Source organism: Calypte anna, chromosome 3 (genome assembly GCF_003957555.1).
Source record: "Calypte anna isolate BGI_N300 chromosome 3, bCalAnn1_v1.p, whole genome shotgun sequence".
In the NCBI taxonomy this organism is placed as follows: Eukaryota; Metazoa; Chordata; class Aves; order Apodiformes; family Trochilidae; genus Calypte; species Calypte anna.
Genome location: NC_044246.1, coordinates 37,965,549 through 37,991,578, shown reverse-complemented (window position 1 = coordinate 37,991,578; position 26,030 = coordinate 37,965,549). Strand labels below are relative to the sequence as shown.

Here is a 26,030-nt window from a genome sequence, read left to right as displayed (position 1 = left end):
GGTCACCAGATCCTGTTTCTGAGAGGGGCAGGCAGCATCACATGGAGAGATGTGCAAGAACAGGATCAAAACAGTGGTCATTCCCACGTCCTCCCAGCTTCCAGGTCTGCAATGGACCTAAACAACCCCAGTTCTTTTGCTCTACCAGACATGTGGGCTGCTCCTGGATTCAACTGAGGGCAGCTGCCAGCTGAGAAGCCAAGCAGCTCAGGATGGACCAGAAGCCGTTTTGCAGCACAGACCCCAAATCCTACAACAGGACAGTTCCTCAGAAAGTACAAACCCTTCACTTCTTCCTCATCTTTCAGGAGGGAGAGCAGCATATGGAAAGCAAAACTCTCCTGGTGATACCAAAAGATTTAAGACAAGCCTGCTCTTGCACAATGCTCCCCTTCCTACAGGCCATTACCCTCTTCTCTCTTATTTTTAGCTCTTCCAGCATCAGAAATGTCCAACCAGAATGAAACACAGTATCCCTTAGCTCCTGTTGCCTGTAATTCAGCAACGGCCCAACAACTTCAAATAGCAAGACACTAGGCCATAGCTGCTGCAGAAACCCCATAGGAGGAAGCATGTTTTACAGCGCATCAGCTATACTGTACTCCGTTAAAATTTATCTGCTTTTTGCATGACAAAGTAAGGAGTAGTCCATGGAAGGCAGGATGGAAATCCCCCCTTTGCTCAGCAGCACAAATATGCTGGGAAACAGAAGTCCTTGCCTTTTCTGAGAGTTCAATTTCTCAGCAGTGGAGCTTGCGTTACCACTTTTCCCACAGGGGAGATATAGAATCATAAAGGGTGGAAAAGACCCTTAAGATCACCAAGTCCAAACATCAACCCAAAACCATTATGCCCACTAAGCCACATACCACAGACTCACATCTACACATTTTTTGAACACCTCCAGGGACTGCGACTCCACCACCTGTTCAAATATTTTGACCACTCTTTCGGTGAAGAAATTTTTCTTAATATCCAAGCTAAACCTTCCCTGGTGCAACGTAAAACCTTTCCCTCCCACCCTATTCCTTGTTACTAGGGAGAAGAGACCTACCTGCATTTCCCTATGACCTCCTTTCAGGAAGTTCTAGAAACCAGTATGGTCTCCCTTCAACCTCCTTTTCTCCAGACAAAACAACCCTAGTTCCCTAGCTGCTCCTCTTAAGACTTGTTCTCCAAACCCTTCACCAACTCCACTGCTCTTCTCTGGACACACTCCAGCACCCCAATGTCCTTCTTGTAGTGAGGGGCCCAGAACTGAACACAGTACTCAAGGTGCAGCCTCACCAGAGCTGTGTACAGGGGGACAACCACTTCCCTTCTCCTGCTGGCCACACTATTCCTGACACAAGCCAGGATGCTGTTGGCCTTCTTGGCCACACTGCTGGCTCATATTCAGCTGGGTATCAACCAGCATCACCAGCTCCTTCTTCTCCAGGCAGCTTTCCAGCCACTCTTCTCTAAGCCTGTAGCGTTTCATGGAGTGGTTGTGACCCAGGTGCATGATGCATGCAGGACCTGACAGGTGGCCTTGTTAAACCTCATGCAATGAATCCAGCCTGTCCAGATAGCTCTGTAGTCTTCCTACCCTCAGGCAGATCAACACTCCCACCCACTTTGGTGGCATCTGCAAACTTACTGAGGGAGCAGCAGTAACTCAGTCCCTTCCTTCAGATAATGGATAAAGGTATTAAACAAGATTGGCCCCAACACTGAGCCCTAGGGACCACCACATGTGACCAGCTGCCAATTGGATTTAGTTCTGTTCTCCACAGCTCTCCAGGCTCAGCCAGCCAGTTTTTAACCCAAAAAAGAGTACACCTGTCTATCCCATGAGCTGCCAGCCCCTCTAGGAGAACAGTGTCAAAGGCTTTACTAAAGTCCAGGGAGACAACAACCACAGTGTTTCCCTCATCCACTCGGGAGGTCATATAAGGATTATCAGGTTGGTCAAGCAGGAATCTGAGGATTTGAGGTTCAGTGCAAGGGAACAGAAGAGATAGGCCCAGTAGTGGCAGTCAGCGTGAGCCCCATAGGTAGAAAAAAAAAAGCCTGATGAAAAATAAACAAACAAACAAACTAACAGTTTTGCACTCAAAAGAGGTGGAAAAGCAGGTGGTAAGGGAAGAAATCAAGCTGGGATTTGGAAAGACTTCACTTAAATACATATATTCATCGCCTAAAGGCCAAAAGAATAATAATGCCTTGTCTCAAGTGGTGACCTAAATTGAGTTGTGCTCCAGCAGTCTGACCATTCATACACTGAGAAATGCCCAGCTTCTGTGTTTGGCACAAACATTTAATAGCAGAATTCAAAATTCATTATGTTCCATTTTAGTCTTATGTGGAAAATTAGTACAGGTGGTAATCTAATTGTACAACAACATGTTAAAAAAAGTTTATTTTACATTATATACATTAGGGAACATATTTCAAAGCATTACCAATCACAACAATAATGCAGGCCATAAATCACTTTAAATTTAGTTTGGTTTTAGTGTATATTATCACAATAAAATATAAAGAACATGTACAAAAAAAGGAGTCAAATGTGTGCAGTTTGCTAAAACTTGGCATTTACATACTCCATTGGAAAATAGCAATCAAAAATACTTCTGATCAAAACTAAGTTCCTGTGATGTGTAGTAACCATTGTATGAATGAGGTAGTAACTAAATTATTTTGGCCATGCGTTAACATCCTAAATCAAGAAAAGTGTGAAAATGGTTATAAGGCCAAAAAAAGTCAAAATGGCAACATCGTTGAGCCATTTCCACAATGTGGAATGTTGCTCCTTTTCATTTTGATGTGAAACTATTTAGTAAGACAAACAGTAATACTAATGTTTAGCATTGTATATACTAATATTACAACACCTATTGCAGTGTTACAGCCAAGTACCACTATTCTGGGACTGATACCTGTCCAGAAAGTACTTTTTTCAAACATAGAGAGTAATCAGAAGGAGAGTTTTAATTAAATATAAAAATACAGGTGTTTAACTGGCTTGTTTCACAAAGAAAACTATCCAAGTAAACTAAAATAAGGAACTTTGAAGCCCAAGTCATATCCACAAAGTCACAGCTTACCTTTGTGACTGAATACATCACATCTCAATACATTGTGCAAACAGGAACACCAGTGTGTTGCATCAAAATTAAAACAAGATTGTAATCTGATTACAGCCTTGGTTACAATTTCTAAAAGTTAAGATTTATTTGTATTAGTAAATTACATATAATAAAATACAATAGTGTTGTTAAATGTACTATATTTGTTGCTAGCATCCCACTTTATAATAAACACAGAAGTCCTTGAAATAGTACCCCGATTTCAATTTTTCACCCTCAGTGACTTTTACATCTGTACAGGTAAGACACTTGTACTTAACAGTATAGGACCACTATCTACAGAAAGTCAGTGTAGGTCTTCAGCAAGAAGTTTCACTGAAAAATACTGCATATGTACAAAGATTACATAACAGTAAATTAAGCACTTCTGTGCTATCATAATGCTTACGTGTCCATACCACAAACAATTCTCCCCTTCCTCTCATGCCACAATAAATTATAAAGTAACTGAAGTGGGGTTGCTGCAGCTTTTGTGCAATTCTAGCCCCTCATGGATGCTGCTGCAGTAGGAGTGTTCTCTTGTCGCCGCCAGCTGCCTGCCACCCGCTCCTCTCAGTAGCTGTTCTCATGCCCTGCCAGGATATACAAATTGCTGTTGGCTGTGGGGTTATCCGTCGGCCTGCTCTCCAGCACCACCACCCTAAAATGAAAACAAAAAAAGCGCCACAATGTCAAGCGATCCTTCATTTAAAAACAACCCTGGATTTAACTGTGAATACATTTTCCTAGGATCCATCTGACCAGTGGTCATTTCTCTTTCCCTGGATGCCTCTAGTCAAAAGATTACTCCAAGCAAGGCCAACTCAAAGCTAGCTTGGGACCTCGTCCAGGCAGGGTCTTCAAGGATCTCCTCACAGCCTCTCTGAGCTCCTACTGCATTGTTCAACCACTCTCCACCTTATGTATTCCCTTCTTCGGTCCAGCTGGAACTTTCCTTGCTGCAATGTATGCCTATTGCCTTTCATCCTTTCAGTGGGGGATTCTGAAAAGGGTCTGTCCCTCCTCTACTGCCAGGGCTTGTGCTTCCCCAGAGCTTTGGAAAGCTAACCCATTAACGAAGCTCCAGTTCTGGAAGTTGCTAGTCTTCCCTTTGGCACTGGATGCAACAGATGATCAAAGCTCTTCTGTGGCCATTTCTAGTCTTTCCCTGAGCCCACATAACCTAAATACACAAAAAAATCCTCCAGCTCTGAAAATACCAGAGACAAAGACTTGAGGCAGAGAAAGTCCTCAAAGAAAGGACTGCTATGTGCAGAATCTTCTCTCCTACTCTTTTCTTGCCATCCACTTTTGGCCAGTATTGGAGACTGGGTTAGCTGGACCCATACTACATCTGCAAAGACCATGAGAGATGTGTCCTAGATCAGACCTTTCTCTTCAGAGGAAAAAAATCAGTAGTCACAATTACTTTTCACAAACCATTTGAGGTTTTTTTGTTCACGTTGCTAGAACTCCTACAGGGACCAGGATGTTCATGATGGAACTCTCCTCCACAAACAACCTGAGGTGAAGGTAAATTGTGGGAAATTCAAATTCACCTATTGTCCATTCCCCCCAGAAGAGGTTGCTTGTTTTGAAACTATTGCTCAGAGACTGACCTTCTGATCCATGTGCTCTAGAAAGGGAATGACACCTTATGCCAAGAGGCATTCTCTGCTTGCCAGCAGAAAGCAACACAAATGCTCTTATCAAACGTGTATCAGGTTTTGGATTCTCAGAGCCCCAGTTGCTGTAACTGCCTAGGAAATGCCATGTATTACTGGCAAAAGCTTTCAAAGCTCAAGCACAAAATATGACAGAACTGCCAGCAAAATGGTACTTGAAGAAACTAGAATTAGATATTATTGCAGTGCAAAGTCTTTAAACATTGTTTCAGATTTAGGAGACAGCTTGTGCAAGCTAGAAAAAGACGGAACTTTTGGGGAAGAGACTATTACTTTTCCAAGGCAATGATTTGCAATGTAGGGGCTCCATTGTGAAGGCAAACTCATTTTAAAATTGAGCTGTGCTATTCCTCAACAACTAAGAGAAAAGGCATAATAACACTGAGCTATATGCACACTTCATTGGAACAGAGAGTAAAACCCTCAGGTCAGAGATAAGTATTACCAACAACTACCCATTACCACAAGGCTACCAGATATTATTGCACACAATGAAGAATCCTCAACCCCCAGCCAGCAAAAATAGCTGGTAGCAAGCTGATAAAGCCACAGCACCATTTGACTGCTGTTAATGTTATGGGTAATGACAGGGTTGTGCATCAAGCTTGGAGAAACAGAATATGGAGAAAGCCCTTGCCGATGTGAAGCTTTTTTACTAGTTCTAAGATGCCAGAAGAGTGAGCTTAATGCAAGGAGCATAAGATAGGGAAGTCTCAAGCAAACAAAAAAAAAAATAATTAAAGCTTATCTTTGCACTACATATTGGAATACATTGTTGGTGAAGCCACCACATCGGCATGCACTCTGCAGAAGACAAAACTGCTGCTCTTTTTGTGGCTGTCACAGAAGCACAAAGTTTGACAGGAGGTCAGAGAGGTTGAGGAAGTCAGAGACACTCCTAAAATACCAAGGGTTCAAACTTTGCAAGCTGGTATCTGACAGGTCAGACAGACATGGTGTCTGTGTCCTGCAAAGCTGATGCCAAAGAACAACCATTCTGGGAATTATCATAAGTTCTTAAAAGACCTGAGCTGCCATGTTGGGAGGACAACTGGTAGAGTTCCTTTCTGAGGGTGGACATGAGATACTTAAATTTTAAAATATTTTTTGCACTTGCCTCAAAAAGAAGTTCTTGATGACCTATACCAGACTAATTAAAAGAAAGATTTCATCAAGTTAAACAAAAGAAATTCAGCAGAAACGGGAACACACTCTTGGAGATGGTGACTGTAGCCAAATAGGAGCTTGCTAGCACAGCTGGGTACTTCTGGAAGCCCAAACACTTTTTTCTGGTTTTTTGGTTTGGTTTGGTTTTTTGGGGTTTTTTTTGTTAAGAAGAGAAGTAAACTTGGATGGCTGAAAGGTAGCATGTACACAAAGGAGTGAGTAATAGGGCAAAAAAATTAATCACAAGAAACAGGCAAAAAGAAAAAGACCTTTTACATGTAGGAGCAACACTCATTATTCTTCTGTTTGAGCATGACACATTCACTATTTTTCTTACCTGTCAGATCCCAGAAGCCTGAATATTCTTGTATTATCAGAAATTTCTTGTGTGATCTAGACAATAAAAGACAAGTGTTTACATGTTGAGTGCACACCAGTGTTTTAATTCTGTTTTTAAAATCAACCTAGAGAAAACCATTGACTGACCGACATTACCAATTTACTGCCAATTTAAGTCAGCTAGAAAATTTTATGTCACTGTCATGACATGATCACTTTTAAAAGAGATCAAAATGTTTTGTGATTTCTGCCACATTATGTGAACATCTCTGGAAGAAACTGCAAGCACAACAGCAGGGCTCAGCACTGCACAGCATCCAAGCTCTTTATAGCCAGGATGGGAATGGCACCTCTAGGGTGCCATTCATCTCACTTTAGAGTAAAACAGGTCAGGTAAATCACACATAAAATGCATTTTGCTGAATTCTGAATCCTCGTAATTATGCAGTAAGTTCATATTCAGAAAACCTTAACAGGGAAACATAATCTAGTTTGTGGCACTTATGCCCGCTATGAAAAGCAAATATTTCAGCCTGCTGCAATAGAGCTTTGATTACTGCAGGCGAACTCTACTTGTGTGATACATCTTCATGAGTACATGAATACCAAAAGAAGCATCATGTTAATAAATTAAGTCAACCAAAGCCCACTGCAAACTCCAAGGATATCAAGTCCCAATGTGAACAGGCAGCACCGTTTACAAAGCTCTGTTCTACACTGCCCCATTACACATTCTTGAGTAAAGAAATTCTTCTCTTCTTCCAAGATCCCAGGAGGATTATCTGATTTAGCAAATTCACTGCTGACAAAGAGAACCTGCAAGACAACTGCTTGTTGTGAGGCTGAGGCTGCACAATCTCGGCTCCCATTTTGAGCATCTTGTCTCAGGAATCATAGTTCACTGTTTCATTCTTCCCTCTCAATCAAACCACTGCAGAAGGTCACAGTTGCGGAAGGAAGTATCTCTGCAAGTGGCTCAAATCATCCCTAATTAGACCAACTGATTAGGGAGTAAGAACTAATAATGTTTTCAAACACAAACATGTTGCAAAGTTAGGTTGGTCAGGTTTTTGCCTTGCGTAACCGCTTCTACATACTACATACTATTAAGTTCCCCAAAAGTAACAGATACAGTCAAGTTCTAAGCCTGCAGATGCAGATGCAGGCTTTTCATTTTTCACAGATGAAAATTAGTGCTTTTCCTTAACAGTTTTGACGAGAAGGACCAGCCAGGAGACACACAGAATTTAAAAAGACCTCAGAGCTTACCCCTACATGTGTTCTACAGAGAAAAAGTTGTGTGGCTCTCTTTATGACAAGAGCTCAGGCCTGCTTCCTGTTCTTCATTTAGGTGCTGGCTTTAGCTTGATAATAACAAACCAAGATGACTGTTCCTTCTGCTTTACACAAAGAATATAAGACATTCCCTTGTACTGCAGTACTCTGGGGCATGTCTTCCAGCAAGTGTATCAAAGCTGCTGAGTAATTCACTGAGCCTTGCCGAATGCTTCTAGCAAGAGTCTGGAATTGGAGAGGTGCCTAGTGGTGCCATCTTCTCCTCAGGGACTGTGCTAACAGCAGGGTGCTGCACTTCACCATTATGAGTTCTTGGGAGAAGGGCAATTATGCCTGGGGATCAAACATGCACAAATGCCATAAGAAGCATTTGCAGACTTAGAAATAAGTAGTCTAACTTCTGGTCCAACTGCCCACAAAGAGCCAGCTTACTGACAGCACAGAGTAGGTCAGCTGTGGCTTTGTACAAATAAATGCAGTTGTATAACAATGTGGAATATCTAAGCTTGGCATGGTGTGACTGTATGTGTACCTTAAAATACAATTAGTCATAATGAGCTCAATTTCTTAGCCAGTGCAGCACTGACAAAACAACTGGTGAAGTTTGTAAACATTCTTTAATAACCAAATTAAAAGACACATTAAAATCCTACAAAGCAAAGCATTTCTAGTAACAAATAGAGGCACAAAGTTTGTAGGGAAGGTACCTATCATGGTTTAACAATGTCTAAAAATCACATTACACTGGCTGAAAAAAGGGACTAGAGAGAAATTTTAGAAAAAAGTATATAGGTGAACATGACATTTTTCTTACAAGAGTGGAAAATACTTCTTATGAAAGCTGAATCCTAAAATCTTCAAAGTACTTGTGAGCCAAGGGAACATGGAAGAGACTAAAAACCAGCAGGCAACTCATTTGACAGTGATAAAAATCTAAAGCCCAGGATTGGTGTGTGCCACTACTGGCAAAGCTCAAATTTTGGTATTCGGGTGTGACGGGATGAGGGACTGACACTTGTCATCAAAGCAATTTAAGGTGAAGAAGACAAATGTTCCCAAGAATTAGGCTTGGATATTTTTTATGGCATAATGGCGTGGTCTCGTTTCTCTCTGCTTTGTATGTTAGACTTGACAGGGGCTCTTATATAGCTTCACTAATTAGTTTGCAGCTTATGAAACACATTTAGAATGAGACTCCAGCTTCCAGGTTTAACTTAGGAAGTTACTGAAATGGTTTTTTTCAGACCACAACATATTTATCCTTTGCTTGGCTTGTATCAGAAGCTAGAATTTAAAGCAAAATGCATTACTCACCTCATTTGATCGAAAACTCCTTCCTTGCATGCCATGTTTCCAGAATGCTAACACACTGTCTTGTAGACAGACTGGTAACAAAGAACATTGAAATCAGTTTTGAAGCATAACATCATACATATAATGAAGCATAACATCAACTTACGCTGTGAAGGCCAAAAGTATATAACTGCAATTTTAAAATTGCAGAAACTGCTGAACCTGCCTCAAAAGAAGCAGCTGCATTTATAGATTATTTTCATATTATTTTTTGTTTGTTTTTGTTTTTTTTTCTGTTTAATGAGTGGGATTTAAAATTATTCCCACTCAACCAGGGAAAGTTCTAAAACTCTACTTGTCTATTCCTAACACATCCTTTCCTCTGAATGGAATGACACCTCCCCTTCTAATACTTGCAGAAATATATATATTGAATTTTAGCAGAAGAGGTACAGGAATAGGTACAGGAATACTGTAGTGTCAGTTTTCACTTTCCCAGAAACTACTGGCTAATATGGTCCTTCTGCAATAGCAGTGCATAGCTTTACAGAGCCCTGCAGTTCCCAGCTCTTCCCCTTGTCTCAAATGTGGTGACAGACACCTACGTTTCAACCCCGTAAAAGCAAAGGGGCTTAGGGCAAAGAGACAGCAAGTTTGCAGGTTCCCAGGAATAATCTGTCCTGGCTGCACCAAGCATCCTGCCTCTGGTCAGGAATGCAGGAAAAGAGAGCTGAGCTCTTTGGAGACACTACCAGGCCAAAACAGGAGACTAGTAACTCATTTGTGGCAAGCAGCAAGAGGTCCCACAGTAAGCAGCTTCAAGTACATGTACTCCTTCCTTCTCTCCATTCCTAACCAACAGAAGCTGTAAAAGTAACATTTTCCATGACAATTTTTTTTTTCCTCTTCTCCATGGGACAGTATGTTTGAAGCACCTGAAACTTTAAAACTTATCCTCAGAAGTAAATCCCTTCCAACTCATTATTTTTTTTCTCACTGCTCCTTCTCTTCTGGTGCTACCCCCCATCAGTGCACAAATCCTTCCTCCTTCTTTAAAAAGCATGTGATGCAATCCCAGTATGTAACCACTCAGGAACTGTCTAAATAAATATATTCTGTCCTTCTGTTTCAGAAATCTAATGTGTTCGGATTCTTCAGAAGAAAACAAAATTTATGTAGTGTGACATATATAACTTAATGTTTTAGCTGCTTTATAAAAATGGACTTTGGGAACACACATGCAGAATGTGTGGATGATTCACAGTTTATGTAGGTTGTGTTAATTATTCCTTTAGCAGCTGAAGGCCTCCACCATATTCTCAAGACATTTAGCCTCATCAGGAAAGACTCCAGGGTTATTACTCCATTCCAACTGCTAGTAAGGAAGCAGGTTATATAGTGTGCTGAGTCTCTCACTGAGCCTTCTCACACAAAGTGAAATGCCTGAGACTGCATTTCGAATGCCAAAGACTTGACAGTTAACATCTCTAATTCTGTACTGTAACAGTAAACAAGTTAATCATAGCATAACTTGAGTTGGAAAGGACTCATAAAGATCACTGTGTCCAACTCCCTGCTCCTCACTAGACCATCTAAAACCAAATAATATGACTAAGCATGTTGTCCAGACGGCTCCTTGAACTCAGACAGGTTTGGTGCTGTGATCACTTTTGTGGGATGCCTGTTCTAGTAACTGAGCTCTTCTTCAGCTCTACGAATAAAGAATATTTTTCTGATGCCCAATCTGAGCTTCCCTTGATGTCGCTTCATGCCATTTCCACATGTCCTATCACATTGTTCACCAGAGAAAGATGAGCACTTCCCACTTGCCTGTCCTCCTTGAGGAACTCTTAGGCTATGATGAGGTCACTGCTCAGCCTTCTCACAGGTGAACAAACTAACCTCAAGTGCCCTCAGCTGCTCCTCATAAGTCTTGTCCTCAAGACCTTTCACCATTGTGGTTGCCCTCCTCTGGACACACTCCAATAATTTGACGTCCTTCTTACACTGAGGTGCCCAAAACTGTACACACTATTCAAGGTGAGGCTGTAGTGCAGTGTAGAGTGGGACACTCACCTCCCCCAGCCACCTAGCTAAGCTGTGCTTCATACACCCCAGGACATGGCTGGCCTTTTTGGCTACCAGGGCACACTGTTGGCTTATATTCAGCTTTCCATCAACCCAACCCTCTGGTTCTCTTTCCATGGGACTGGACAGCCTCTCATCCCCTAGTTCATATGTATAATCAGGACTACCTCATCCCCAACACAAAACCTGTCACTTTTTCATCTTCATATGGTTGGCTTTCTAGTCTATCTAGATATTAATATCAGTAGTGAAACCAAACTTACCTATTGACTCAATCTGAAAGTCAAACGTGAGCTCTGATGACAATTTGCGGCTGGATTTTAACCTGCCTTGCAGATTCACTATTTTTATGCAACCTAGACAAGAAATAGGATATGTCAACTAAGAATTAAACTTCCATATGACCTAATTTGCAGACAGTATGCATGTATATGCATACATATTTATTTAGTTGATACTAAAACTTACAGTCCAAACACACCAAAATGGTATCTCTCTCCAGCTGTGTTACATGTACAACACTTGTCTCTGTAGTGTCTATATAAAAAAAACAAATGACAGTGTTAGTTCATAACAAATTACCATGATATTTGAAATGGCAGTTCTAGAGATTAAGACAATTTAATGGGTTAGGTGTGCTTTTATCTACTTAAAATAATCGTTTTACCAGTGACATTTCTCTTCTCTTAGAGAGGCATCCAACCTATCCAACATGTTGACTGTGACAGGAAAACTGAAGCTTTAGTATTAAAGTATGGATTTAATCCAGCCTTTTCTGAGCCATGTCACAAAAGCAAACTAACGTGTCCATTGTTCTCCCTTTATTCTCTGTTGGTGTCATTTAATATTGCTGTTGCAAAAAAAGGCAGATATATGAGATTGTCCACACTAAATCTGAATGCTGTTTCATTCCATTTTTATTCTGCCTTTATTTCTAAATCTTGGTAGGTACTTTAATTAGTAATTAATGCTTGCTGCTATTTTCAGGCTTTCCATCCCCAAATATTCAAAGAATAGGGAATTATTTCCTTCTCTAAACTCTTTTAAGAGGGATTACTTTCCTCTCTTCCATGTTACAACTGCAGCAGTCTCCATCACAGCAAACAGGAGGATATAACCCACAAGTGATTAGTGGACACGTCAGCTCAAAAGAGAAGTGTAGTTTTGGTCTATTTGTTTGTTAACATTAAAATAACACAAAAAGCAGCTCTTTCTTACTAATTCAGCAGTACTGCCAGAAACTCTGGCTGTATTCTTTCATGCAGAAAGAATTCTTTCATACAGAAAAAAGAAACTCACAAAATCTGTTAGAGATGAGAAATCAGAGCATGTTAGCTAAAATACAAAAGTACAACAAAGGAAATCTATGATCCTCTTGAGAAGCAAGAAACTCCTCAAGAATGATGGTAGAAAGGTGCTCCCTGATACAATCCCTCCATCTCTTTTTTGCTGTCTGTCTTGGAAGGAATACATTTATTATCTGAATCAATTTTTAGTGCATGATCTTTATCATAGGAGAATATAGCCATAGTGAAAGCATGCAACAGAAGGTCTGGAGGACAAATATCTGTGAAATTATGTCAAGTGGAAACATGCACTGCACTGTCTGAAGCTAACAGGAGAAGGATGACAAGGGGAGAACCTCCCAGCCGGAAGTCTCTGCCAGCTAATTTTTATTTAAACGTCTTTATAAGACATTTACAAAACGAAGCCAAATGATGAAAACTACTATTTGATAGAAGCTATTTATATGACCAGATGGTACACATTTACCCCATTTAAAAAATACTGAAAAATTTGTTGCATTGCATTATCCTTCTCCGGCCAGCAGGGGACAGGAATAAACCAATACAACACCAGGGTTTAAATTAGGAATCAAACAAATAGAGAATAAAAACTTAATGCGCAACACAAGAACATACAAGTGATTCAAGGAAGCTAAAAAAGGTATTTTTGGAAGGCACAGCGCCTTAAATGTTAAATCTTCCATATTAAAAAAAAAAAAAAAAAAAAAAAGAACCAGGAAGAGATCACTGTTCTTGTATTTACACACTGATGCAGACAATACTGAGAGAAGAATGACAACAGGGCACAATGGGTCAAGAAATTTCTCTTTAGCATGCTATTTTTATGGATTCTATTGAAGTCACTCAGTTACATAAACAAAACTCTGAAAATAAAGTGCACTAACTCTGAAGCAGTTAAGTGCATTAATTGGCCATCCACTGATCACTCTGGATTTTGTAACTATGCTTAAAACTGTGTCAAAATCTGATGCAGTTTTCAGCATCAAGAAAGTCAGAAGGCTTCTTCCTAGTGGAAACTCCATTATGAATTCTGTGGTACATAATCAATTGGACACATACATCTTTGTACGGCAGCACAGGGCTATGTATAAATTAATTGTGAATGAACAAGGGCTCTATAGTTCATAGTAACAAAGCTATTTACTGCTTCTAAACCTGCGGGCTATGACTAAAGTTGCCTCTCTGCTGTTAAAGGTTTTGGGGGTACCCTACTACTCTAGAAAAGTAATTCTTGGCATGCTTCCTTCATAAGAGAATTTCTACTGTTGCTCAGATGGTGGCCTCCTCATTCATAGTGACCAGAGCAGTGACAGACAGGCACTTGGTTTTCTGCTAAAAGTGGTGCTAATGCCTTTCACTTTCCAACAACATCACAAGAATAGGAATATGCTCTCTCTCAGCAGGAGGCTGACAACACCATTTCTAACCACAGTAGCTTACTGCAGGAGAGCCAAACCGTATCTACAGTGATGCTGAAAGAAATAGCTCAGAATGCAATTCTGTTACAATCAAATAAACAGAAGTCATACTGCCAGGGTAGAGCACAAAACAGCACAGTGGGTAATAGTCAAGTAGAGCCTTGATTATGGAAATGCAAAAAACCAAAACTCCATCCTCTACTATACTCAAAATCTCAAGAAATCAAATCAGTTCAACAAGTAGAAACACCAAAAAAAACGTGCATGTGCAAACCAAGACCCCTTTAAACAGTGACTTTACAATGATCACTTAGCCTTAATGATTTTTCCTCAGAGGCAACTATCTTGCTAGTGCTACAGATACAACAGAAGAACACAGTACTGAATGCAGTTACAACAGCACACAAACCTGTTTCTGTAAACCATGATGAGGTAGAATTTGGGTTGACAGTCTCAAACTTCACCACCTGGTTGAAGTCTCTTCCTCTACTGACACCAACACAAACCAATGGGAATTCCTGCTCAGGGACTACCAGCATTTCAAACAACCTCAGTGGACAAGGTACAGGAAAATCTATGTGCTAGATTAAGAAACAAAAATAGGTATTAGAAGGGAAACAAATTCAGTCTGAGTTGCTAACAGCTATTTAAACTGTAGGGTAAATTTTATGCAATACTTTTTGTAGAATTAAGATTACTTCTTCAGATAATAGTAACTGGTAGATAAAAGAAGCCTGAGTTAAGAAGTTTAGAGTTTTCATGCCAATTCAGTTAAAATAAGATATTATGTCTGTCAGCACATTTCCTGTGCACCTGCTCACAGATGACAAGAGTTCCATAATAATAATTTCTCTCCCTGGCTATGGAGTCTCTAAGCCTTCTTTTCCAGGTTGATAAAGTTATAGCAGCTGTCTCACTACAAACATGAGTCCACCCTGGTGCCATCTCTTCAGATGTGGCAGATCAAGAGATAAGCATTTCTGGGCACCTCCAGTGTCACAATCAGTGATCACCTTCTCCCTGATATGGGAGCAAGCCCGCTGCTAACCCACATTATCAGTCTGTCAGCCAGAGTTTTTCTACTGTGCAACTAGAAGGCAATGTTGATGGAAAGAGGGGCATCGTTCTTTAACTGAAGTGCACTCCAAAACCAAGAACATTCCTAAGAATAATTTAAGCCAGTTAGTACTTATGCTACATCTAAATAGCGATTTCCAACATAATTTAACAGAAAGCAAGAGAAAAATCTAATAACAAATGGCTAATACTTATTCTTAATAAGTTACTACAAGATAAACAGAATTGAACACAAGAGTATTTCACCTTCTCATGATATTACCTTGATTAACATAAATTTTTGCATTGGTTCAACCCATTCTAACAAAACAATGCTAGACTGTAGAGCTCCACAAAGGTACTTGTGGCCGGTGTAGGGATTCCTCACTGACAAAAAAGCAGAGGTAAAGTACATTAATGTACTAAGCAAATACAAATAATAATTTCCAGCTGAGTAACAGTCCCTATTCTTTAAGAAAATACCCACCACCACTCTAATCTTTTATATAAGTAAATGGCTGAAAAGTCAACATCCACACTATGAAAATGGTGACAGTAAGCATGCTGGAGCAGGGCTTGCCCTTCCACTGGGCACGAAGGAGCTTGTAGCTGGTGCCAAAAAAGTCCTAATAAACACAATCCTCTCAAGAGCATTGTGGTCTGTTTCACCTCTCCAACTCAAAATAAGATTTATTGATGGGTTTTTGTGGGGTTTTTTTGACTGGTAGGTGTGGCTTACTATTTTAGATAGTCTTAATAAAATAGATGACTGCATACACATTTGAAGTATCTTGCTCCACCATGTTAGTTTGCCTAAGCTATCTCCCAATCATCATCATAAGATGGTTCAAGAGTGGCTTTTTCTATGACATAGGTTTATCCAGTATCAATGTCACTTGCGTGAAGGGTCTTCACGCACTGTCATTGCGAGTTTGAAACCCAGGAGCTCTATATCTCTGATGAACACTTCTAGATCAGCAGATGAATATTATTTTTTTTAAGTGACATCTTTGATTTTGCCTCAACTCCTGCTCTCCTATTGTTTTTCAGAACTGAATTAAAAATGGGAAGACAAAAGTAAAGTTGCAAAATTTGACCCAGTGAAATCTGAAGTTTCACAACTTTAATTCTACAGTATTGACAAAATTTCACTCCTTAAACACTGCAACCATATTATATGGATGAATAAGTGCTACATCATACTTCATACAACTACATGTAAAGACCAGACTTTAGTGTCCAGTAAAGTGCTTGCAGGCCATCAGGCAATTAACAAAACACTTCAGATGATGAGCTTCTACACTCCAGTAATATCCACATAAGTGAAATATATGTTCATGCTACCGTTCTGCCAAGGAAATCTACTATCAATCCCTTGGCATCTTAAACATCAAAGCTTAATGTCATTAATCCAAGTTCTCACTCAACATCAAACCGACTGGAAACTGCAGCAAATAACGCTTGGTGTGACCTTTCGTAAGGCTGAACTCAGCAGCAAAACTTGCAATTACCACCTATAAGGTGGAGAAACAAGACCAGAAGTTCTTGTCTTTTTCTTCCTCCTGTAGCACTGCTGCTTCCTTCAGGCCAAAGGGATAATTACACTGCCAGCAGGAATCCTGGCTCAGAATGCACACAGGAAGTAGGGAAAGAGAGGGGAATCCATAAATTCTCCCCTTGGACCTGCCTTTGCTGCCATCACAATTTACCAGTTACACCTATCGTGCAAGAAAGACGCCAGGCTTATTAAGTTAAGCTGCCTCTGAATGCCAGGAAAGCAGACTCCCCCTCATTATGCTAAGCTCCATGGCACTCTTGTTAAATTCTGCACCTGTTAGTATGGAAACCGTAACATTACAGAGGGGCAAAACACCAGGTTTCTCATTTCATAAACGGAGACCTGAAAACATACGGACTTCAGATTACTTTTCATGTCAAAAAGCTAGCACTATTCTGATCCCTGTCACTCCACCCCTCCAGGTGTTCCTTTCAGCAGCCATTAACATTCACAGCTTGACTAGATGTGCCAACTAGGGAAAGGCCTGAATGTACACAGTACATATAGTTAACACCCTACCACACCCTAGAGGATTTGTAACCCAGAAAAAGTAAGTTTTAAGAGGTGAGCTGGACAAAGAAGTGAGAGCAATCATCAGATGTTTTATAACAGAGAGATTTTCGTGAGGATAAATGACAAATGCTCACTCACTAAGTCTCTGAAAATCTCCTGTGTAATACAACTCACACCAAACAATATTATAGAATACCAGGTGAAACATTTCCAGGGACAAGAATCATAGAATCAACTGGGTTGGAAGGGACCTCAGAGATCATCAAGTCCAACCCTTGAACCACCACTGTTGCAGTTACCAGACCATGGCACTGAGTGCCACATCCAGTCTCTTTTTAAATATCTCCAGGGACGGAGAATCCACTACTTCCCTGGGCAGCCCATTCCAATGCCTGATCACCCTCTCCGTAAAGAAATTCTTTCTAATATCCAACCTAAACCTCCCCCAGCACAACTTAAGACCGTGTCCTCTTGTCTTGCTGAGAGTTGCCTGGGAAAAGAGACCAACTCCCACCTGGCTACACCCTCCTTTCAGGGAGTTGTAGAGAGTGATGAGGTCTCCTCTGAGCCTCCTCTTCTGCAGGCTGAACAGCCCCAGCTCCCTCAGCCGCTCTTCATAGGATATTTGCTTAAGTCCCTTCACCAGCCTAGTTGCCCTCCTTTGGACCTGCTCCAGGACCTCGATATCCTTCCTAAACTGAGGGGCCCAGAACTGGACACAGTACTCAACGTGTGGCCTCACCAGCGCTGAGTACAGGGGCAGAATCACCTCCTTGGACCTGCGGCCACACTGTTCCTGATAAAGGCCAGGGTGCCATTGGCCTTCCTGGCTACCTGGACACACTGCTGGCTCGTGTTCAGCTTCCTGTCAATCCATACTGCCAGGTCCCTCTCTGGCTGCTCTCAGCCACTCTGTCCCCAGCCTGTAGCGCTGCATGGGGTTGTTGTGGCCAAAGTGCAGGACCCGGCACTTGGCCGTGTTAAACCTCATCCCATTGGAATCAGCCCAACTCTCCAGTCTGTCCAGGTCCCTCTGTAGAGCCCTCCTGCCTTCCAGCTGATCCACACTCCCCCCCAGCTTAGTGTCATCTGCAAACTTGCTGATGATGGACTCAATCCCCTAATTTAAATCATCAATAAAGATATTAAACAGAAAGAGTTCGACCCCAAGAGATAACCCCTAGTTACATTCCCCATTTTAAAACATCTTACACAGTGCAGCTCTGACATTTCAGTAGCTGGCATTTTGAATACACCACAAAGGCTTCAGAGACAACACTGTCCTCAAAGCACTGAAAATATTCCTTGCTTTTTATCATCCAATATTGGTATCTGGAACTTGTGCTAGCAAGTCAGGGTACTTCAGCCTGTTCGTAACTTCTTTAAGTCACTTCACCCACAGAGATCAGGTCCTTCCTGAGGGTTGATTTAAATTTGATACACATTCTGCTTCTCTGCATTTTCTGAAAATTGCCTTTAAATATAAAAAGCAATGTGGGAGAGTTTTCGCTGCTCAAAGGCAAGGACTAACCTAAAAAAGCCCACTGTCTGTAAATGCATAGTTTCATAACAATGGCAAAATCTCTCCTCCCTTTGCCTCATAAACATGACTCAGTAATCTTAATACTGCCACCATTTGTAACTGATGCTTGGATTTATACTGCAGATCTTCACTTACCAACACAACACTTCTGACACCATTTAGTGTCAGGAATTTTTGTAGACACCGCAAACTTCCTGCAAGATATAAATACAGTTACTGATAAAGTAAAACAATTCAATGAATTTGCTTTTTAGAGACTTGTTGGTGGGAAAATCATATTTACCCCCCAGAAAAACTAAAAATACACTTATCTGTATATTTCTTCTCAAAATTATATTCCTAGAACATACATGGCCATCCCTCTGTTAGCACTCAGTTATGCAGCATTATGAATGCAGTTAGAAATCAGTAATAGAGAGAAATAGGTGTCTCAGTACCTTCAAACATCATTTACCACCATCTCTTTCTATTTAACTGTGTATTTATACACATGCCTGGATGGTCTATTGGTGCTCCCATGACGATTCTTTGTAATGCTGTGACTTACTGAATCTTGTGCTGGACACTACACAGACAACATGAAGTCCACTCTTGTCCCAAGCACACTATACTTTGAAGACAAGACATGTGGACCCCAGAGGTGTGGGAAATGATGCCACACTGGATAGCTTGCTAGGCTACAGTCCTAGCAAACTAACAACTGTAATTTAAAAAAAACTTTTCATAGACAGCACAGCATGCATTTCCCTAGGAGGTCTGAAGGAGGACTGGAAGGCAGCTTTGCAAGATCTTCTCATGTGCAGTGGACAGTCCTCCCAAAAAATCACAAAAAGCCAAGGAAGATGTTGTTTCTACACAGAATAGAAGGTGACAACCACTACAGAGACTGGCCACAGTAGCCTTGACAGTAAAAGTTCTATTAAATTCATGCTGTAGAAAAGATGGGAATAACTGAATGCAGTATAAGCTGTGAACTGGGAAGATACTTGCGTAGCATTTCAAATGAAGACACTCAGAAGTGACTGATAACATACCAGGACTGAAAAGTATGAAGACTACTGGCCAAAGTTTGGTTGAAAGAAGTCATGGAAGGTTTGAAAGGAACTGCTCAAAGTCACTCGAAGTAAAGAAGCTGGAAAGGATATATTTACTGCCACTGAATGTTTGCCAAGTATCACAAATGGAGCATAGACCATTCTTCAGATGAATATTTGAACCTCACAAATAACTTTCAATTCTATTTGGCTTTGCACTTTGTCTACCAAAACCTTAGGTTTCGACATAACATTTTTCACATAGCATTCATCTTCATAGTATCCAGTAACTTGCTGAAGAACACACTTTGTGGTATAAAAGGAAAAAAATTAATGCTCTTCTACATACTTCAAATGTACTTCTGCTTGGCTCAGTATTACTACCCTGATGCCTCACAGCAAGGAAAAAACAACAAAATGGATTATCTAGGTGAACCTCTGTTGGCCTTGAATGACTGGCTTGACACTTGCACATTCAGGCTGTGCTGCATTTTTCTTGGGAAGTGACATGACTGGACAAGAAATTTTCTGAATCCTCTGCAACTTGGGCGAGGTGTGATACCACACAATGTACTCTGAAGACTTTCCTCACATGACTCTTACGATAATTACAGCTATTAGTCCACTGCTGATGCAGTTCTCAAGCCAGAGTCACCTAGCCAAAGTTAGTTTGGAAGAGAGACAGGCAGAATAGTGTTGCAGGAACTCAGAAGACAACAATTCAAAGCAGAAATTACTACTTAGGTAATCAGAATTTAGCCTTTAGGAACACTTTAGACAAGTGTTTGCAGATGACTGAACAAGAAGCCAAATCCAAGAATTAAATGTTAATAAGCTGTTAATAGAACCAAAGGTAGTAGAGAATCAGGTCTCCTATAACACAATTTCCTAACAGAAAGCTTATTATAGGAGAAGAACCAGTGATGCACTAAGCACTTTATGAATCAAAGGTTTCATAAAGCATTATTGCCTCCTCCTCTTGGATTTTTACGGGATCCTAAGGTTTGGCAGCCAGCACCATACCCAGTCTCTCTGATTTTGTATGTTTATTACTAAATAAAGTTGGAGGAACTGAATGCACAATGTGCTGTCAGTATCTGAGGAAAAAAGTACTTTCTCTATTGGTCTGTGAGAAAATGACAGCCAACCTGTACTCTGTTTCTACTCTTTCCAGCTTTCAAAACAACCCATGAGCCCATTCCTTCTGCAGTAAGACTTTACTTACACATCCTCCCTTTTTTTTTTTTCTTCCATGCTTTGGAAAGATAGCTCCCTAATGCATGATCATAATTTCTACTTGTCTGAAATATCACAGATACAATACTGACTCCAGATTTTCTTTAGAACCAAATACAACCAGGATTTACTAGACTAGACTCTACCATACCCAAAAGGAGCTATGCCCAGAAACAAGAGGCTTCATGACACAAAGATGTACCAAACCCCATTTTTCTAAAAGCTCACTTGTGTAAATTTAAGGGTCTGCAAACAGAGCTCCATATTATGTGGTATTCCTGAGGTTTCATGAACACATCCTCCACTCCCAGGATGAAGATATTCTGATATATCCCAAGATGTTTATTTACCTGGGAAGTATTCGGTCAGGAAGTTTATGTGCTGGAATGGCAACTGGTAACTTTTGCATTTGCCTTGCATAATCAAAGAGTCCTGGTAGGTTATGAGAATAAAGCTGAGAAGCTTTACCTGGAAATTAGAAAACAAAACCACACTTCAAACACAAAACCAAATGTTTACCAGCACTACCACTCAAAGACAGCACAGTAACTTACCAGATATTGATAACAAGCAATTGTTCATGACATATAGCCACGTACACCTTCGAGGAAACAGCTGATAAAGGGAAGGAAAAATAAAGAAAGAAAAGCATTCACATTGATATATGCAAAATGTGAGCACATTAAGTTTATCAATTAATATCTGTGTAGATGACAGGACAAAAATAATTATTGACTTGCTTTTTATAGCAGAAATTAGCTTAAGCCAAGTTATAGTCACCTGGATTCAGAGTTAAATCAGTGAAAACTTAGGCACAGACACCATACTTTACACATTAACATTTAGACAATTAGCACATTTTATATTCATGTCTTCAAGCATACTATAATTAGCCCACTAGACATCACTGTAGAGATCAATCCCTCCTTTTCCAAAAATTGTGAAAACCGCCAACCTTTCTCCTTCAAAGGAGAAAAGCTTAACAACATAAATTTTAGTAAACCAAATATGGCCAACAAACATAGCTATTCTAAAGCCTGTGACAGTCAAAATCTCTTGAAACTATTAACACTGGCACTTGAAAGGAGTAACATTAAAATGGTACTTTCTTTCCTTCTCGTGTAACTTCTGGAGTTTGTTGCCACAAGATGTTATGGAGGTGGAACGCATCAACATAGTAAATGAGGAATTAGATATAATAATGAACAGAAGGTCCATAAATTGATACAAAAACCAAATAGGTACGGATCCTCCAACATCCTCAATTCAATAACTGTAGTGGAGTCTAAGAAGAATGAACAGAGAGTGGCCAAGTTCCTGGGCATTTCCTACAGCCACTTTAGGAAATAGAGTATTAGGGACTAGAAATATCACTCAGGAGAACATTTCTTCTGATCTTTAAAAAAAAAAGCCCTTAACCTCCCGAAGTAAAACAACCACCAAACACTGAAAAACACACCACTCACAGTTTGTTTATTAGGAAGATTTTAAGAGATGTGTAAATTAATGGAAAGATTTTTCTCCTGAAGAGCAAGAGATTCATCTTGAAGCTGTGCTAACTCCTGAAAAATTTGTTATTTCTGTTTTCTCTGTTTGTGGAGTGCAGTGAAAAATAACCAAGAATACTACTTTTGCTTTTACACTGAATTCCATCAGACCTAGAGCACAATAAGTGAGGTGAAACACAGAACCCAAAATGCTGTTAAAGCCCTATTGCCTGTTGTGATAAGTAATTTATGTAATAAATGGTTAGCAAAGACAGTGCACTTTTATTCCTGAAATCTCATAACCTAAGCACAGTGTAAGAAAAGCCTATGGTAATCATGTACCAGCCTGTCTATATCCAAATTTAATGTGCAGTGTGACTGCTCTTCTGATTCTGCATAATCATATTGAGACTTAGTAGGTTTGGACCCAAGGATCAGAGAAGGAAAGCAGTACTTCAGATTTGCAGGTTGATGGACCTGTCACTCATTCCTTCTGTTCCACACATGACTGGCTGTTTTCTAGAAGCATCTCTTCTCATCTGTAGGTGCTTATTAAAAAATTTCTGTAGAAGTTCACTAGGCAATGGACTACAGATCGCAGTGCAATCAAGCAAACAAGGATGGATATGAGAGCATGAGTTTCATTACACCTATTCTCCTTGACAATTTAAAAAAAGTCCAACAAAGCCAGTAACAAAACAAAAGAAAGAAAAAAACCCCAAAACTTTTCTTGGCCTATCTGGTCTACAGGAATTACAGTAGTAGTGATATTTCTCAGGACACAGCTGCAGTGTAGCAGCACAGAGTTACCTGAGCTACATATAAACTCGCTAACTCAAGCACCAGCACAATCATGGGTTACATGGAGTTCAGTGCAAGCTGGCTCAGCCTTCTCAACACAGACATATCTACAACATCTGGACCCTGGAAGATGAACAGACACCAGTGCCTTCAGCTTACAATGTGAAGGCTGTCCTTGCAAATTCCTCCATCTTGATGCAGAGCTCCCTAAGTTAGGGAGAAGGCAGGAAAGAAAACAAATCTCTTAGTGATTAACAGAAGAGCTGGAGAAGACACCATACAGAAAAGCCTGCAATAGGCATTTTCCCCCTTCCCACTATCCCCTCAAAAAATTACTATTTATAAGATTCTGCAAAGACAGTTTTAACTGGGATTCACTACGCTGAGTCTCAGCAAAGCTGCTTTTATGACCAAAAAAAATGGAAACTGGTGTATAAAGGATCTCCTTGCTTCCCTGTATCTAAAACAATGTTTGCTGGAAACATTCTATTTTATAATAAAGCTTAAAAGAAAATAAAAACTTTCCATCAGGAAAATTCCATACTATTTTACAAATCATATAACTGCAGAACAATGCACTATGATATATTGACATGCACAGATCTCCTACTTAAAACATGGTTCAGCCTACAAAAAACTTAAACACAAACGAAAGCTGTCCTCAGTAGCAAATTTTTCTGGTAATTTTCAGAATGTTAGTGCCTGTGTAACTGTAGTAAAGACCATTTTTACAAGGATTACAGAACACTAATCTGAGTGGCTAGAAGAAGTGACAAAGATGGATGATTTTTTTTTCCCTTTTATCAAAACAGAACTATACCTGTTCCATTGATGTTTCATGAAGTTCATTGAGGTTCAGTGTGTAAATACCTTCTTCTGCACCAAATATCAAGTATTGATCTGTGAACACAAAAGAAATGCTGGTTTAAGGAAGGTGTGTTTTATAAGAGTATGCAGCTTTATACCAATAAAACCAACCAAACAAAAAACAACCCAGAAAAAAACCCAAAACCCTACACACATCCAAAGAAACCAACCTATAATAAGGATGATATTTGAAGGCATGGAAAATTTATCTTGCTAAGGAAGCTTAAATTTGTCAATGGGGTTATTACAAGACATTAGGAAAGATCAAGTTTTGGCATTTTTTTGTGACTATTGGAATAAAACCCAGCAGTGATACAGCCATAAGTAAGAATTCATGTGAATAATTTCCTTGTATGCAGATTATTCTACTTGGACGTTTCCAGGCAGTTTGTGACATATTCATAGCCTTCTTTTGGAGTACTTTAAAAGCAGTATTGACTGGAACATTTTCTCTGTACTACTCTAGAGGTGTTTCACTTCTTGAACATGATTAATACCCTAGATTATATTTAGGCATGCAAGCAAGACAGATTCTCAGAACTGAGAATCACAGAACGGTTTCAGTTGGAAGGGACCTTAAGGACCATCAAGTTCCAAGCCCCCTGCCATGGGCAGGGTCACCTCCCACTAGACCAGGTTGCTCACCACCCCATCCAACCTGGCCTTGAACACTTCCAAGCATGAGATATTCACAACATTCCTGGGCAACCTGTGACAGTGTCCCACCACCCTCACACAAAAGAATTTCTTCCTAATGTCTAACTAAAATCTATCTTCTTATAGCTTAAAGCCATTGCCTCTTGTCCTCTCACTTGTAAAAAGTCCCTCTCCATCTTTCTTGGAGGTCCCCTTCAGGGTACTGGAAGGCCACTCACTACAAGGACATATTTTACAATACATCTATGTTAAAAGGAGTAGTCTTGCTCATCTAAGTACTCTGGAAACAATAGGAAAGGATAATATGGGTAAATTAGATGTAAGATAGTACCTCTTGTATCTGGATTTATCCATGATGTTGCACAATGGATTTTTAAAGGACAGCCATTGAAAACTTTTGAAAAGCAAGCACCCATCTGTAGAAGTAAAAATAATTTAAAATACACATATGAAAATTTAAAACATGACATTTCCAATAGGATTATTTTAACTTAAAGTAGAAACAAAATGTTAAGAGTAGTTTTATTTGCCATGTGGAAAATATCCTCACCCAGATGACAACTTAATAGATGCGATATATTTTTTCAAGTGTTTTTCTCTTTGTTCATTTTTCTCTCTGAACAAAGATACCAGAATTAGCACTTTGGAATTGGCTCTTAAATCAATAATCTAAGCGCACACTTACTACAAAGGCAACAAGCCTGAAAAAGGTTCCCGAATCTTGTGACTTCACAAAGTCTCTACAGAGAAACTTTATTCTTTTCGTATTTCACACATTTAAAATAAAACTCCAGGTCATGCAATAATCAAAATCTCAGTCTCATATTCTTACTATTTGTTTTGAATTAACTTTTGTTCAATATTGATTGCTTCCTAAAGGGACGCCTTTGGGAGAGATCCCACTCCTTGTTCAGCATAACCCTAATCAACTTGCTTTGCCAATTAAATAAGTGCCTTGCATAGTATAATATAATAAATCTCTCCATCTTCTCCCTAGTCAGGTGCAAGTATTTGTAGGCTTTTTAAAAATCTGTTTCAACATGACAAGAAAAGCAGAAGTCAGGCAGTGCTGCTTCTTTTCCCCTCAAACTTAAAATAGGATGGGTAGTTGTTATATTGAAGACACAGAGCTTACCAACAGTACCACAGGTTAAAAGGAATAATGGAGTAGTAAAAAACTATTAGTAAAGTGAAATATTATTTATCAAATGATGGTCAAACATAGGAACCAGTCATAGGTAAGGGTTGCCATCCTGAATATAAGCAGGTACCACCTGTACACAAAGTACAGTCTCTAATTCAGCTACAGAATGTCAATATTTTCACTTTTATTAATTATTTCTGAATTACTGTTGACATCCAAACTGAATTAACAAGACAGTTCTCAGGTTAAAGTTTGGACTTTTTTTTTGGTTGCTAACATGCTGCATAATAAGAAAGCCCGCATACAAATCATTCACTTCTGAAGATAGTTTTATAAGAAAAGAACAACTCCATAATTACCCCTTTAAAATGAAAAGCAGCAGAAATTAGACTTTTTTTTTGTGCTTTGGACATGTCTCATGATACTGAAGT

At 39.8% G+C, this 26,030-nt stretch overlaps 1 protein-coding gene across 2 annotated transcripts in view; it reads right to left on the bottom strand.

The window, feature by feature from the left end:
- Positions 1-2,386: 2,386 nt before the first annotated feature.
- Positions 2,387-26,030, bottom strand: part of MAP4K3 (mitogen-activated protein kinase kinase kinase kinase 3) — an 83,637-nt gene continuing 59,993 nt past the window's right edge. For both annotated transcript variants that reach the window (XM_030447153.1, XM_030447152.1), the window contains 12 exons: positions 24,787-24,871; positions 23,752-23,831; positions 21,198-21,258; positions 20,994-21,111; positions 18,509-18,567; positions 15,043-15,146; positions 14,113-14,284; positions 11,447-11,515; positions 11,242-11,334; positions 8,912-8,982; positions 6,300-6,355; positions 2,387-3,771 (listed from right to left, as the gene is read on the bottom strand). In XM_030447153.1, the coding sequence (XP_030303013.1) occupies positions 3,684-3,771; positions 6,300-6,355; positions 8,912-8,982; positions 11,242-11,334; positions 11,447-11,515; positions 14,113-14,284; positions 15,043-15,146; positions 18,509-18,567; positions 20,994-21,111; positions 21,198-21,258; positions 23,752-23,831; positions 24,787-24,871 (1,056 nt within the window). In that variant the 3' untranslated portion in view covers positions 2,387-3,683. The remainder of the gene's footprint in view (positions 3,772-6,299; positions 6,356-8,911; positions 8,983-11,241; positions 11,335-11,446; positions 11,516-14,112; positions 14,285-15,042; positions 15,147-18,508; positions 18,568-20,993; positions 21,112-21,197; positions 21,259-23,751; positions 23,832-24,786; positions 24,872-26,030) is intronic.